At 42.1% G+C, this 15,353-nt stretch overlaps 1 protein-coding gene across 1 annotated transcript in view; it reads right to left on the reverse strand.

The window, feature by feature from the left end:
- The window catches only part of LTBP2 (latent transforming growth factor beta binding protein 2), a 229,350-nt gene that overhangs the window by 185,023 nt on the left and 28,974 nt on the right, over positions 1-15,353 (reverse strand). The window contains exon 4 of the mRNA XM_042444931.1: positions 3,207-3,277. Coding sequence (XP_042300865.1) covers positions 3,207-3,277 — 71 coding nt within the window. The remainder of the gene's footprint in view (positions 1-3,206; positions 3,278-15,353) is intronic.

Here is a 15,353-nt window from a genome sequence, read left to right on the forward strand (position 1 = left end):
TATGTGCAAAAAATTGTCCATGTAACCATCTGACCTCATCCTCCTCTGCTGAAACTTCCCTGGTTCCTTTATTCTATTTATCAATCTCTTGCGACTGGAGATTCCAATTATTGTGATTCAGGATTTGAGAGAAAAGCCAGAAATGCAAGAAACAGAACCCACACATACCAAATAAGTACCACTGCATGTTGGATTTTATGTATACTTCCTCCATATGTTGTACACTTTCTGTGTTTGCTCCATAAATCTGTTACTTGGACTTCCAGTGTGGGTTTTATCAACACGATTGAAGCATTGACCTAGCAGAACAACGTGGGTCACACAGTTAAGCCCACAAAAACCACTGAGAGGGATGTGTGGACCCCACAAAAAACAACTTTACAGTAGAGCATGACAGAGGCAAACCAGTATGGTTTTGTGCTCCCCCGCTATAAAAAGACACTGTGGTAACCAAATTTGCTTGTGGAAGTAATGAGTGCCACATAATTGCACAGGCTCTTTGCCTTTTGCTTCCACACATAGTCCTATTCTCTTGATCAGGACTGGACACTTGTCATTCATATAGAAAAGTATCACAGGTAAGTTGTGTCTGACCTTCATCTGTGGACCTTCACATAGATAAGTATAAACAACAAGTCTCTGTTTCCTGCAGGGTCAAATATCTTCTCTAACGCTTTTTGAGGTCGTTATCACACAAGTGAAATTGGAAGTACAATCCAGTGTCATCCCGAATGCAATCATGTGTATTCACATTATTGCGTGAAAGGTTATCAGACGCATGCGCTGGCATTCTGAATACACTCCGAACACAATCATGCATCAATCCACACTTAAATAAATTTGGTGAACTAGGGAATTCAGAAACCTTATTCCCCAGCTACTTCGCATTCAATGCGATATCGTTTGGTGTGATATGTATGTCTGCTGTGGCCCTGGTATTCCACCCCCCAGATCAATTCCCATGATTCTCCGTTTTGTTTTGGCTTCCAGGGCTCCTAGGTATTCCCCGAAAGCCAGGAGGAAAAGCAGCTGTTTTTGACAGGAAAGAGTGGCTCTCCATGAGATGCCCTGCAAGCTCTCTCTCTGCCCAAAATGGGGGGCTTGGGGCTTGCCCTGCTCCTGGCCCCGTGTACCCCTCAGGGACCTCTTTGCCTCCCTCCCTCCCTCCCAGGCCAGGGGCTTCAAAAAGAGAGAAAAATCCCTCCCTTTTTATTAGCCACAAACTTGTTCTTCTTCCTTGATTCCTCCTCTTTTGGGGGGGGGGGATAATGGAGTGGGGCAGCCTGGGGAATGGGGGTCTGTTTTTCTCCCCTCAGGGGCATCGCTCTGGGTTCACAACAAATTCCAACTCCCAGAATTCCATAGCCTTGAGCCAGAAAGAGTTAAAGCGGTGCCACACTGGGTTATTTCTCCAGTGTGGATGTAGCCTTTGTGGCCAGCTCTGGTTCTTGCCCAGCTTCCCCTCCCCTTTCCCCTTCCTCTGACTCATTGTGAGGATGCAGTGCCACTGCCTTCAATGGGGCTCCCAATGGGCCAGGTCAGAACCAGAGAGGACCCAGGCCCCCACAACCTTACTGCAGCCAAGCTCTCCCAAATGGGAGGGACTCCTTCTCTTCCCCCACCCCCTCATAGCTGGGAACCTAAAGGCACAGACACAGACAAACATGCCCTCACCCCGCTTTTTGGGTTTTCTTGGCAGGTTTATTCAGATGGGATTTGCCATTGCCATTTTCTGAGGAGGCTGAGAGAGTGTCACCTGCACCAGGTCACCCAGTGGGATTCCATCCCTGCCTTCTAGAGTCATAGTCCAGTGCTCAAACTAAGTACAAGGTTTCTTTGGACTGATTTTGAATTGGTGAATTGCCTAAATAATGTGAAATGAGGAGTAATGAATGCACAAAATAAAGTGCATTGCCTAAATAACGTGAAATAAGGGGTAATTAATGACTAAATAACGTGAAATAAGGGGTAATGAATGAACAAGTAATGTAAATTGCATAATAACGTGAAATAAAGTGTAATGAATGAACAAATAATGTGAAACAAGGCAAAACCATGGGAAACCGAGGCAAGCCCTGGTGAAGTGTAAAAAGGTCACGATCCAATTCTGCCCTCACTGCGCATGTGCAGGGATGCTAATTCGAACTCTAGACTAGCTACTACATTTGCAAACCAATGCAACAACTGGCAACATTTTAGTTCAACATTTCATGTCTACTTATTACTCCTGAAACCTTGCTAAGATCTGCAGAAGAAGGCTTTCCTTCGGTCCCATCAAGATCACAGGTTTGCCTGGTGAGAACAGGAGAAAGCCTTCTTGGTGGCTGCTCCCACCCTCCAGAATGCGCTTCCTCAGGAGGCTAGGATAGGCTGTCCCCCTCCCTGCTGGCCTTTTGCTGCCAAGTAAAAACATTTTTATGCCAGCAGGCTTTCTCTACATAATGGTGGTTTCATGGAGCAGGTGGGTTTTTAGTCTGTTTTTAACATGAGTGTATTTTATGTGATTTTATAAATAGACATTTTAATTGTTTGAATTTTATAATAATTTTAAAGGTTTTACGTATCTATGAACCACTCTGGGTCCCTCTGGGGAGAAAGGCAGGATATAAATGAAAATAAATAAATAAATAAATAAATCTCCACCACAAGCATGTTTCCTGAATGTACCTCTCAAAGACTGGAATATGAATTATGGGTGATTGTATTTGCTCGGTTCTTAGCAATTATCTCCCACATTTTGCTCCTTAGGCCTCTGAGAGCAGGTCTGTGTATTCTGACCCTGGAGCTGTCCCAACATCCCCCCATTATCTTGGGCACTCCATTGCAATGTGAGGCAGCATATCCCACTGTGTCAGCCAGCGCTTCCATCACTAGCACAAGACGCTCACTCTGAGGTCAGAACAACATGTCAAGTGTTGATCACATGGCTGGGTGCCTGATTCTGACCTCAGAGTAAGCAACTAGAATTAGCAGCATCAGCAGCAGATGGCACAGTGGGACACATTGTAAACAGCCACCCAACGTTGTGACAGAGGGCTCTGGATCTTCCGGGAAAATCCGGAGCAAAAGGTGATTTTTAAAAAATCATTTTAAGGATGTTACAGCTTGGGTTCAGTTCTGACATAGACTATTTATACAAATATAACAAATCTAATATTATATTGTATACAAATAATGAGAAGTTTTAAAAATATATATATACTCACGTTTAATGCAGCGATTTGTCCCAGGAGCAGTTGACCACCCTGAGCAGCATTGTCCTCCACAGATATTAGGCCTAGCAATTGCAAACAACAATATTAGAGAGAAATGTTTATAGTTCCTTAATGTACATACTTATTAATTCAGATAATGTAGACCTTTCAAATCTTGCTGAATTCCAGTGTGCCTCAGTCACAATCAGCATGGCCTAGTAAAGATATATGAGAGTTGTAGCCCAGCATCTGCATACCCCTCATCATTTCACAGATGAAAACCAGAATGTATATGGCAAAGAAGCATCACAATGTAGTCAAGATAGCAAAAGTTATTAACATGTTAGGAGAGGCTGCAGCAGTTTGCCTTTGCCTGAACCTACCTCTCCTCTCCATTCTTCTCTGCTGAGTTAACTAAGGGCAAACTGCTTTTGCACTTTGATATCAGTTTGCAACTACATGAGTAAAGCAGGACAAAGTGGGGAAGAAGAAAAGAGAAAGTGGAAAATTAGAAAAAGTGGGAAATGAGGAGATTAATCAGAACTGTCCCTGCCAAATCAGTACAGTAAGATGGCGCTCATCTGGAGGGACACTGCCTGTAGATATACTTCTAGGACGTGGCGGGGGGAATAGTAATGATAATTTAACAGGGCATGTGTGAATGCATGTTACAGACTGGATCACTGTCTCTTACTCGTTGAATAATATGATGAAACCATTGACGTGGGCTCTTGAGCACGTGGCCTGTCTATCTCAACATTTTATGGGTGTTTCCTTTAGCAGCTCAGAGACTATATTCCTTAACCAGTGTAGTTTTGTTAAGGTGCACTGTTTATAAGCACTTCTTTATGTTTTCTCCAGGCCACACTTCTATTGTAGTGAAGGCGGCTATTTCACAGCTTCTCATTCTTCCCCAAGGATTTGCTAACTGGACTTCTGCAAAACCACTGAACATGATTGCTAAGAGGGAAAAACATTTCCTGTTCTTACCTCACATTATTGGCACAATCTGGCAGTGGTTCCTGCAGGCAGCACGAATCACCCCATGAGAAGAACAGCGCTGGCTGTAAACCAAACCTGCAATTCCTGATGGAATAAACTCCAGATCCTTGATAAATATAAGTCTGCTGCCCGCTCCTGCACAAGCACAGCTTGTTCACATTAAACAACAAGGTATATTGCTAACACCTGGCTACCTTCCTGAGAGGGAAAAATGTAGTGTGGTTTTTTTTGCTGTTTGTTTAACCTCAAGGCAGTGTTTCACAAACTTCTGATAACCAAAGCCTTATTTAGCCATTCTGGATTTAGTTTATCCAGTATGTGTGAAATGTAAGCATGCAAGAGCCCCCAGTGCTTTACAATTTTGTGACGACACAAAAGCCTTCTCCATTTGGTTCAAGACTCTAGTATCCATTCTATTTGTGGTTGTATGCCTTGTGTCATTTCTGGCTTATGCCAACCCTATCATGTTTTGTTTTGTTTATGGGGTGGCATGATTTGTTCAGAAGAGGTTTTCCATTAACTTCTTCTGAAGCTGAAAGAGTGCAGCTTGCCCAAGAACACCCGGTGGGTTTCCTTGGCTGAGTGGTGATTCAAACCGTGGGTCCCAGAGTCCTAGTCTAACATCCAAGCCACTATACCACACCAGCTCTCATCCATCCTGTTGGCTCTAAAAGAGTTAAGCAGAACAAAATGTGGCCGATGGGATGCACTTTTCACACTCAAATATTAACCTAAAGGTTGGCATGTAAGCTCAGTAGGTATTACCTATGGCCTACTGCCCCAAAGCACTGTAAAGTACTTTTTTGTGTGTGAGGGTTCTGATGAGATTTATTAATCCAGAGTATTAAAATGTTATTGCCACGCAGAACAAGGTAAAGAGACTTTGGGGGACTACAGTTCTTAGAACCTCTCAGATGACTAAATGCATCTGAGGAAGTAGATTGAAGTCTACGAAAGCTCAGGCTGCCAACTTCTTTCTTTCAGTTAGTCTCAAAGATGCTACAAGATCTCTCTACATACTGGCATTCAAAAGTAACTCTTTCAAGCTCTGTAACTAATTACATTTAGAAAGCACTGAGGGGGTTCACACAATTCCCATTCACATGTTCATGAACACATGAGGGGAGAGCAGGATTGTGCCTGTCAGCCATGCCCTCCACTGCCAATACATTGGGTGTTACTACAAAGGGAAGACACACCGAGAGGAAATCCAAGAAATATCCAGGATGCTGACTCGCATGACAGGAACCCTACAGCTATGCACAGCCCATTCAGAATACAATCAAAGGTGCAGTCAAGGCAGGAAACAGAAGATGAGAGCCAGTGTGGTATAGTGGTTTAAGTGTTGGCCTATGGAGAACAGGGTTCAAATCCCCACTTGGCCATGAAATCCACTGGGCGACCTTGGGCAAGTCACACTTTCTCAGCCTCAGAGGATGGCAATGACAAACCTCCTCTGAGGAAACTTGCCAAGAAAACCCAGTGATAGGGTCACCTTAGGGTTGCCTTATGTCAGAAGTAACATGAAGAAACACAACAACAACATATCTGGTGGCCATGACTGTGTTCTCTCCTTGTGTTCAAAGTGTGAGAGAACATTGTGTAAAACACCCCTTTGTGTTGTCTGCCTAATGAATCTGATATTAAAAATACTTGTTCTGGAGTCTTAAAAGTAAAGGTTTATTTTTCAAGCTTCCAGTTGACTTATGGTGATTTCATGAATTTCATAGGGGTTTTCTTAGGAAACTCAGAGGCAGTTTGCCATGAACTTCCTCTGAAATATAGCCTACAACAGTGCTTCTTAAGCTATCTGATGTGCCAGACCAGGAGCATTTTCCCCCTTGGCATGTCAAGTATCTGTACTATATTTGTGCCCATAGACTACAATTGTTTCCTTCTTTCCTGGAAGCTCTTCAAGGACCAAGAGCAGATGGGTCAGTAATCAGCACTGTTTCACAGACCACCACTTTGACTAGCATTAGCCTAAACTAGCATTCCTGGTGGTATCCCTTCTAAATACCAACCACGTCTGTTCCAGTTTAGTTTCTGAGATCAGATAAAATCTCATGCTTTCCCATTACCAGCCTACATACCAGGATGGAGAATGTGCTGCCCTAGCTGCTGAGCAGCTGCAACTCCCATCACCCCCATCATTGTCTGTGCTAGCTAAAACTGATGGGAATTGCAGTAAAACAACATCTGGAGGGACACACACTGTCCATCCATGCTGTAAAGGGGCACAGGCTGTGAAAGAAAATTTTCATGAGGTCTTAAAAGAAACATAAGACCATTCCACACATTTTATGACAGCAAACCTGAGGTTTCAACCAAGAGTACAGTTGACAAGAAGTTGCACTCTATCCTGGGTCTCCGAGAAACCACATTATCAAATAAGTGCTTGGCATTATACTTTTCGTTGTACAATTTTTTAAAAAAATCTAATCTTTACAGCCCAAAAATATATAATGTGAAGCTGCTGCAAAATTATACCCACAGTTAGCAAAATGCATGGAAGTACACACAAACCTACAGCCAAGAAAGGCCCGTTGTGACAAGGAAAGGTTCATAGTCTCAAGTAAGGCAAGTGGCATATTTATCTCTATTTCCAATTAAAGATAGTTTTAATGGGCAACCACATGCATTGGTTTGGGGGCCCTGGCAATGGCTGTGGACTACGTAGATGACTAAAGGGCCTGTTACCTTTCCTCTGCACAATAACTATCCCCAGCAAGCATCTGGGTACATTTAAACAATTTATTCAACATTTGAGTGGTTTGAATGTTGTGTGGTTTTTGCTGCCTTATAAAGAATTCAAAATAAATTCCTGTAGCTTTGAGGACCACCACGTGTTTACAGCTCAGAGGGATGGTGCTCTCAGGAAGGAGAAGCCAGCATCCTACTACTGAGCAAAGAGGCATACTGAGCTTTCTTTCCAGCATCCTCATCTCCTAATGCTTCCCTGCCAGTAAACCTGGAACTCACACAGAGCACAGGGATCTGAAACCTAACCCCAGTCTGGATCCTTCTAGGTCTCAAAAACATTTGAGGCAGGAGGATCTGCAGGGGAGCAGTCTCTCGCTTGTGCTTCTTTGGTTATACCTGCATCCTGATTCCTTTTTTTTAGCCAGGGAGAGCTTGAAAAATGCCAATTTTTGAAAGATAACTCACAGAATCTCCTAGCTAGTATGGCCAAAGATTATGCTTATTCAGGGATTCCATGATTTCATGCACTAAATGTAACTTCTTCAGGAAGTGCAGTCATAGAACCCTATCTATAAGTAGGTTGCTTTAAAAGGAAGGAAACAGAGAGATGGGAAGCATTCTGCTCTAGGATTGTCCCAGGTCCTGAAGTTTCTGAGCCAAAACCTGAGACATAAAGATGGCCCCTGGGGATGTCTTTAAGCATTTTGTGCTAAGTACGAGCCACATTTACAGCTTATCATTCTAACACACACGCATACAGATGAAGAGAGAAAACATACTTTCCAGTTTGGAAATTAAAATAGAAATCTTAAGGGGCTAGTCTCAGATCAAAATGAAATGAGAGGATTATTCCTTTGCACTTACTTAGGAAAATAAGATATGGAATGTTTAATCTAGTCCAGTTGCTTCTAGCCAGAAAACAAATGCTGAGGAGAACAGAGGGTAAGCCCTTCCCTGAGAGGGAAGTAGAAAACTAAAGAAATACAGTGGTGTCCCCACTCCTGGTGTCATCTGATGTGTGGGGGATGCTGGGGGGGGGGGCAGTGGCAGCCAAAAGGGTGCACTCGCCTCTCTCCTTCGCTGCCGCTATGGCAAAGCCGTCAGGGGCACAGCAGGAGGAGGGCCCAACCAGATGTCATCCCTCTTCTGGGGTGTCACCTGCTGCAGTCTGAATCCCCGCCACATCTCTAGTGATGCCACTAAGGAAACACAGAGAGCCCCCTAGAGTCTTGGCAAATTGCAGCAACAAATGAAGACTTTTACATTGTAGCAACCTGCTGTTCTAATAGCTAGCTGAATATTTGCAGCCATCCCTTTCCTCCTGCCCAGAGCTAAGCCCTCCAGAACTGGACAATGCTTCCTCTTGTCTCACACCTGGAGATGACCATGAAAACAAGATACTCATGACCAGGCCATGAGATCTGGCAATCATATTCTGTTGCCTGTTCTCCTATGTCACATTGTGCTTCAGATCAGTGCCTCTGCTCAAACTGGTGGTCCCTGAACCAGTGCTGGTCTCCAAGCTATCGACTACTGATTCCTGGAGAGTGAAGTCGAATGCTTTCATGGCCGGCATCCATAGTTTTTTGTGGGGTTTTCGGGCTATGTGGCCATGTTCTAGAAGAGTTTATTCCTGATGTTTCGCCAGCATATGTGGCTGGCATCTTCAGAGAATGCCTGCCTGGAGAGAAATTAGTGTTAGGGATGATGGGAGTTGCAGCTCTTCTCCTGGCTTTCACTCTCACCACCCTGGTCAGCGGAAGAACAACCAGTTTGACCAGTAGCTCTGAGAATTGGCTGAAGATATCTTCCAATCTTCTCTGCAGTCTGCTGGTTCTTGTTCAGCTCTCAAGACACCAGTCAACACAGTAGTCTTCTTATATAAAAGATCTACTTTTATTCTACTATATACACTATGCACAAAACAATTCACTACTCACAAAACTCACACTACTATACTCCTCAATACCCACGCTACTATACTCCTCTATACCCACAAAAAGTATTGCCATACATTATTGCTTATATAGACATTTGTCTCTCTATTCATTATACAGTTGCCACCTCCTGGGCGTGTACATACATTATGATTGACATACCATACTTGGCTCAATCTAGACCTCACATTGCATCATACATTACTGTCCACTCAATGACTCTCAGGTGATATCAATTTGCATCTTTTCACTTTGTCATTGCCTCATATGTCCTTGGCTTTCAGGACCTTCTAATTACATTACTTAAAACACCTGTGTGACAATTCAATAACTTTTGCTGTGTCATGTTACTTTCAAACACATTCATATACATATTATATTTCTTGTGACTATATATCCCATGTGGCTTTTTCCTGACAATTAGGTGTGTGTGTGTGTGTGTGTGTGTGTGTGTGTGTGTACACACACACACACACACACACACACACTTTGTGAACCTGGGTAGGCAGGAGTGATTTGCATGTGTATTGTTCTGTTGCTAATGGCAGGACTCGGGTTGGGAGGGTATACAAAAGAAGATTAGTGTCTGCTTGATTAGTGTCTGCAGATTCCTGGAGAGTTTCAGGCAAGAAAGAAACATTTGTAGTCTAGGGTCACAAATATGGTACATGTCCCTGGCACATTAGAGAAAAAACCATACTGATCCCCCACATCACATAGGTAAAAAAGCTATGCTTTAAATCACATACTCTGCAGAAAATTTGTTCAGGGAACTGTTGGACGTGTGTTTGATTCACTGAAATGCCAAATTTTGTTAATTTTTAGTAAGAGAGAGGATCCCACATATATAAAAGTGTTGTAATCAATTAAATTGTATTGTATTATTGTATTATAAATTTTTCTCAAATTCTATGATTTTATAAAATTAAGGAGAAATATATTTGAAAGTTTTGATGTGGGGGGGGGGATTGAAGTTTATGTTATGACTTGATAAACCAAAATGAGACAACAAGACGAAATGCGAGGTGACAAATTAGATAATCATCAATTAGGCTCTGACCGAGACGACAGACTTGGAAGATAGACCTGGGTCCCAGAATCCAGTTGGGATGGAAACTTTTTTATTTGTTTATATAATTTCAATATGAAAACTCATGGACTGGAGGATGAATGGATTTTATTTTCACTCTTTGTAAAATTTAATAAAGAATATTTAAAAAAAAAAAAAGAAAATTTGTTCAGCAGAACCAAGTCTGCATATGGTTTCATGGCCAGTCTACCCATTTTGGCCTATAAAGCAGACTATAGGTTGCTTCTCCTTTCTCTCAGCCAGTTCTCTCTCCAGCCTCATAGATACGGTACAGGTATGTACTATGCTACTTGTATTACAAAATCCAATCAACTCTCAACTCTGACATACTTCTGGTCCCAAGCATTTCAGATATGGGATATTCGACCTGTACTAGGAAAGCGGTGATAATGAAATACTTAGATCCTTGCCTGGCAATTCCTGCTCAGTCATAAGACCACATGGGACCAATTTATCTGATCTGACACCTAGTGGATGCAGACCATACTAGCTACTCCCTGAATTTTATCCCTCCTAAACTGGAACCAGAGGACCCAATTTAACTAAAGATGTCAGAGCAGAGAGAGCTAATTCTTTCTCTACCTCCAACTCTGCTGTAGTCAAAACGACACTCATAAACAGAGCCAGACCCACTATTGGGTTGAATGAGGGAGCTGCCTCAGGCACTAGATTTCAGATATCATTAAAAGGCAGCAAATTATTAGTTATTTATCTTGTTAAGTACATTTTTACCCAAGAAAAATGCTTATGAGATTTTTCTGCCCCCTATGCCAAAACAATTTGGATGGCTCTTGGGACTAGTCACAGAATCATAGAGTTGGAAGAGACTACAAGAACCATTCATTCCAATCCCCTGCCATGCAGGAACTCACAATCAAAGCTCTCCCAACAGATGGCCATCCAGCCTCTGTTTAAAAACCTGCAAAGAAGTGACTCCACTGCATCCAAGGCAGTGTACACAACTGTTGAACACCTCTTACCATCAGAATGCGCTCCCTAATATTTAGATCCTGCAGTTTGAATCCATTGCTTCATGTCCTAGTCTCTGGAACAGCAGAAAATAAGTTTGTTCTATCCTCAGCATGACATTCTTTCAAATATTTAAACATGGCTATGATGTCAGTCCACAACTTGCTCTTCTCCATTCTAAACATAATCAGCTTCCTAAGCTGCTCATCACAGGGCATGATTTCCAGACCTTTCATCATTTTGACATTTCACCATTTTGTCAACTTGTTATTATTGTTGTGTGCCTTCAAGTCATTTCCAACTTGTGTGACCCTAAAACTCCTATCATGGAGTTCTCTTGGCAAGATATGCTCAGTAAAGGTTTGACATTGCCTTCCACTTAGGTTAAGAGAGTGTAACTTGTCCAAGGTAACCCAATGAGTTTCATAGCTGAGTAAGAATTCAAACCCTGCTCTCCAGAATCAGTCAAACATTCAAACCACTACTGACTCGCAGTATTGTCAATGTATTGTCCGCATCCTTCTTGAATTGTGGTCCCCACACCTGAACACAGTATTCCAGGTGAGGTCTGACCAAAGCAGAATAGAGGAGTACTATTACTTCCCTTGATCTACACTCTTATTAATGCAGGCTAAAATTGCTTTGGCTTTTTTAGCTGCTGCATCACCCTGTTGACTCATGTTCAGCTTGTTGTCTGCTCCTAGATCCCTTTCATGTGTACTGTTGTCAAGCCAGATGTCACCCATCATATATCTGTGAATTTCATTTTTTCTGCCTAAGTGTATCTTACATATCTCATTGTTTAAATGCATATTGTTAGCTTTGGCCCAGCTGGGCCAAAGCTAACAATATGCATTTAAACAATGAGATATGTAAGATACACTTAGGCAGAAAAAATGAATTCTGAATTCTGATCCTGTCCTCTGAGTAATCATAACAATTATTATTATTATTATTATTATTCCGCTTAATCTCTAGAAATCCAAGCAGATTACAACAGTAAAGCAAAATACAGTTAAAAGAGAATACGTTAAAAATTCCAAGATCCCCATCCCTCCCCCAATATTAGCTGTGTTGTTGTTGTTGTTAGAATGAGAGACCTGCAGTTCATTCTATCCTCAGCCACCCTGCTCAGCTCTTACAGATTCATGGCTATGACTTCTCTGACTGAATCTATCCATCTGGAATGCAATCTTTCTCTCTTCTTATTGCCCTCCACCGTAGCAAGCATTACTGTCTTTTCTGGTAGTCCTTCTCATCATATGGCTAAGAGATGCGACAACCTCAATTTTGTCATCTTTGCTTTTAGAGAGAGTTCTGGCCTGCTTTGCTTTAGGATCCATCCACTGCTTTGTTTTGTTTTTAGCACTCCATGGTCTTTTTAGAAGTCTTCTCCAGCACGACTTCAATTGAGTTTTTTTGCCTATCAGCTTTCTTTGCTGTCCAGCTTTCACAACTATATCCAGAAATGGTAAACGCGATGACATGAACAATTCTAACTTTAATATTTAATAACATATCTTTACTCTTCTGAATCTTGTCTAGTTCCTTCATAGCTGCCCTTCCAAGTCCTAGTCTTCTTCTGATTTCTTGACTGAAGTCTCCACTGTGATTGATGATTGAGGCCAAGTAAGGAAAATGTTGAACTATTTAGATCTCTTCATTGTCTGCTTTAAAATTATGTAGTTGTCTGTGGTCATATTTTTTGTTTTCTTGATGTTGAGCTGTAAACCTGCCTTTGTGCTTTCTGCCTTGACCTTCTTCAATAATCTTTCCAACATTTTTTTTCTAGTATTATGGCATTATCTACATATTTTAGATTGTTGATGTTCCTTTCTCCAATTTTCATGCCTCCCTCCTCTGAATTCAGTTCTGCTTTTCATATGACATTCTCATAGAATCATAGAATCGGAAGAGACAGCAAGGGCCATCCAGTCCAACCCCCTGCCATGCAGGAAATCTCAGCATACAAATTAAACAGACAGGGTAGAATATAGCCTTGCCTGATCCCCTTGCCAATTAGAAATCATTTCATTTCTCCGTATTGTGTCCTAACACTAGCCTCTTGTCCTGAGTAAAGATTACACATCAGGGCTATCAAATGTTGTGGCACATCCATTTTTTTAAGAGCAATCCATAGTTTCTCATTATATATACAAGTAAATGCTTTGCTATATTCTATAAAGCACATACTGATCATTTTTCAAAATTCCTTAGTACAGTTGGCTCTTGCCATCTGCGGATTTGAGCATCCACAGATGGCCCCACTCCATGGCGGTGCTTGCATGTGGCCATGCCAGTGCTGTTGCACATACATTGTGCTACCACTGGGAACAATGTGACTTGAGGTCCTATACTGTTTGTTATCCATTTGGGAGGGGGGGTGGCTAGAATGGAATACCTGTGGATACAAAGGGCCTACTGTAAATTCCATTAACCAGCATATGTTTGCTATATGATCCCTACTGCCTTTTTCTTTCCGGAATCCACCTTGCACATGTGGCCATTCTCGCTCCATATATGGTAAGAGTCTGTTGTAGAATTTTAAGCTTCACCTTGTTTGCATGAGAAATTAATACAATGGTTCTGTGATTACTGCAGGTCTTGGAGTCTCCTTTTGGGGGGATTGGAATATAAACTGAGTGTTTCCAGTCTGTGGGCCACTGCTTTGTTTTCCCATTTTTTAAAATATATTTTAGTTAGAACTAGAGTAGATTCTCTCTCTGTAGCTTGTAGCAGCTCTGTTAGTATTAGCTACCCCTCTTAATATGGTGTCATCTGCAAATCTGATAAGCATATCCTCTGTTCCTTCATCCAAATCACTGATAAAAATGCTGAATAGCACTGGGTCCTGTTGCACCCCACTAATCACTTCCCACTAGGATGAAGAGGACCCATTGGTGAGCACCCTTTGGGTTCAGTCAGTCAACCAACTATAAATCCATCTAACAGTTGCATTGTCTAGCCCCCATTTTATGAGCTTTTTTGCATGAATATAAGGGGATACCTTGTCAAAATCCTTACTAAAAACATGATATGCTACATCCACAGCATTCCCTTTCTTTACCAAGTTTGTAATTCTATCCAAAAAAGAGAGAGATAAGATTAGTCTGGCATGACTTGTTTTTGAGAAACCCATGTTGACTTTTAGTGGTCATTGCATTTCTTTCTAAGTGCTTACTGACTGTCTGTTTAATGATCTGCTCTAGAATCTTTCCTGATATTCATGTCAGACTGACTAAGTGGTAATTCATCTTAAAGTCACCTTAAAATTGGTAACTAGAAGATTTATAGTGGGGTCAAGGGTTCCTGTCTCAGCCCAGGATTTCCTCTGCCCCATCCCGGATTCGCCCCTTTTCACTTGCTGCCCCTCACTCCTGGAACCTTCTTCCTCCACAAGCAAGAGCCATCACTTCTTTAACCAGCTTCAAAACGGAGTTGAAAACCATACTATTCAGAGAAGCCTTCCCAGGCATCGCATAATTGTCGCTTACTATCTGATGTTCTGTTGTTGACTGTTTATCGATCCATTTCCTGTATTGCTATGTACTGTATATGTATTATCCTACTTGTGAGTATGTATTTTCCCTGGATAATGATTAACCTTCCATTTTGAAGCCAAGCCATCCCTCCAGTCCATCTGCCTTGGTCCAGGCCTCGGAGGTTGAGAGGAACTGCTGGACCTCTTACCCTTTCCCGTCACCACTCCCTTCTCCTGTGTCATGTCTTTTTAGATTGTAAGCCTGAGGGCAGGGAACCGTCTAACTAAAAAGATTGCATGTACAGCGCTGTGTAAATTTACAGCGCTTCATAAATAAAGGTTAATAATAATAAATACCATTCACTGTTATGCCACAAGCAGAAAAAGGTCTTGGGCCATCACTGCCACAAGTTACTCTCTCTCTCTCTCTGGCTTTTCTTCATGAACGAAGATTCAGGAAGGAGTCATCCCACGCTTTCTACAAGCGTGTTGATGACTAAAAAGACCAATCTGAGATAAACATGTCTGGTTGCAGAAAACACAGCAGAAAGTCTCCTTGAGTGATGTTTCCGGGTTGTGGTTCTTTCTGCGTTGTCGTTTTTCTTTGAGACTTGTTCAACGTGAGTTTTCGAAAAAGGCTGCAGCATTATGGATAGTGGGTTTCCATGCCTCCCAATGCAAGGCCAGGGCAGACCATTGTTGGTGATCAATTTGGCAGAGCCTGAGATGTTGTTTCAGGGAGTCCTTGTATCTCTTCTTTGGAGCTCCCCTCTTATGATGACCCATGGCGAGTTCCCCATAGAATACTATTTTTGGAAGGCGATGGTCCTTCATCCTAGAAATGTGTCCTGCCCAGCACAGCTGCGTCCTCAATAGCATGGCCTCAATGCTAGTGATCCCTGCTTGCTCCAGGACAGCAACATTTGTCACATAGTCAGTCCAGTGTATAATTAGAATTGTGCGTAAACAGTGCTGAT

The sequence above is a fragment of the Sceloporus undulatus genome, chromosome 1 (assembly GCF_019175285.1).
Source record: "Sceloporus undulatus isolate JIND9_A2432 ecotype Alabama chromosome 1, SceUnd_v1.1, whole genome shotgun sequence".
Classification (NCBI taxonomy): domain Eukaryota; kingdom Metazoa; phylum Chordata; class Lepidosauria; order Squamata; family Phrynosomatidae; genus Sceloporus; species Sceloporus undulatus.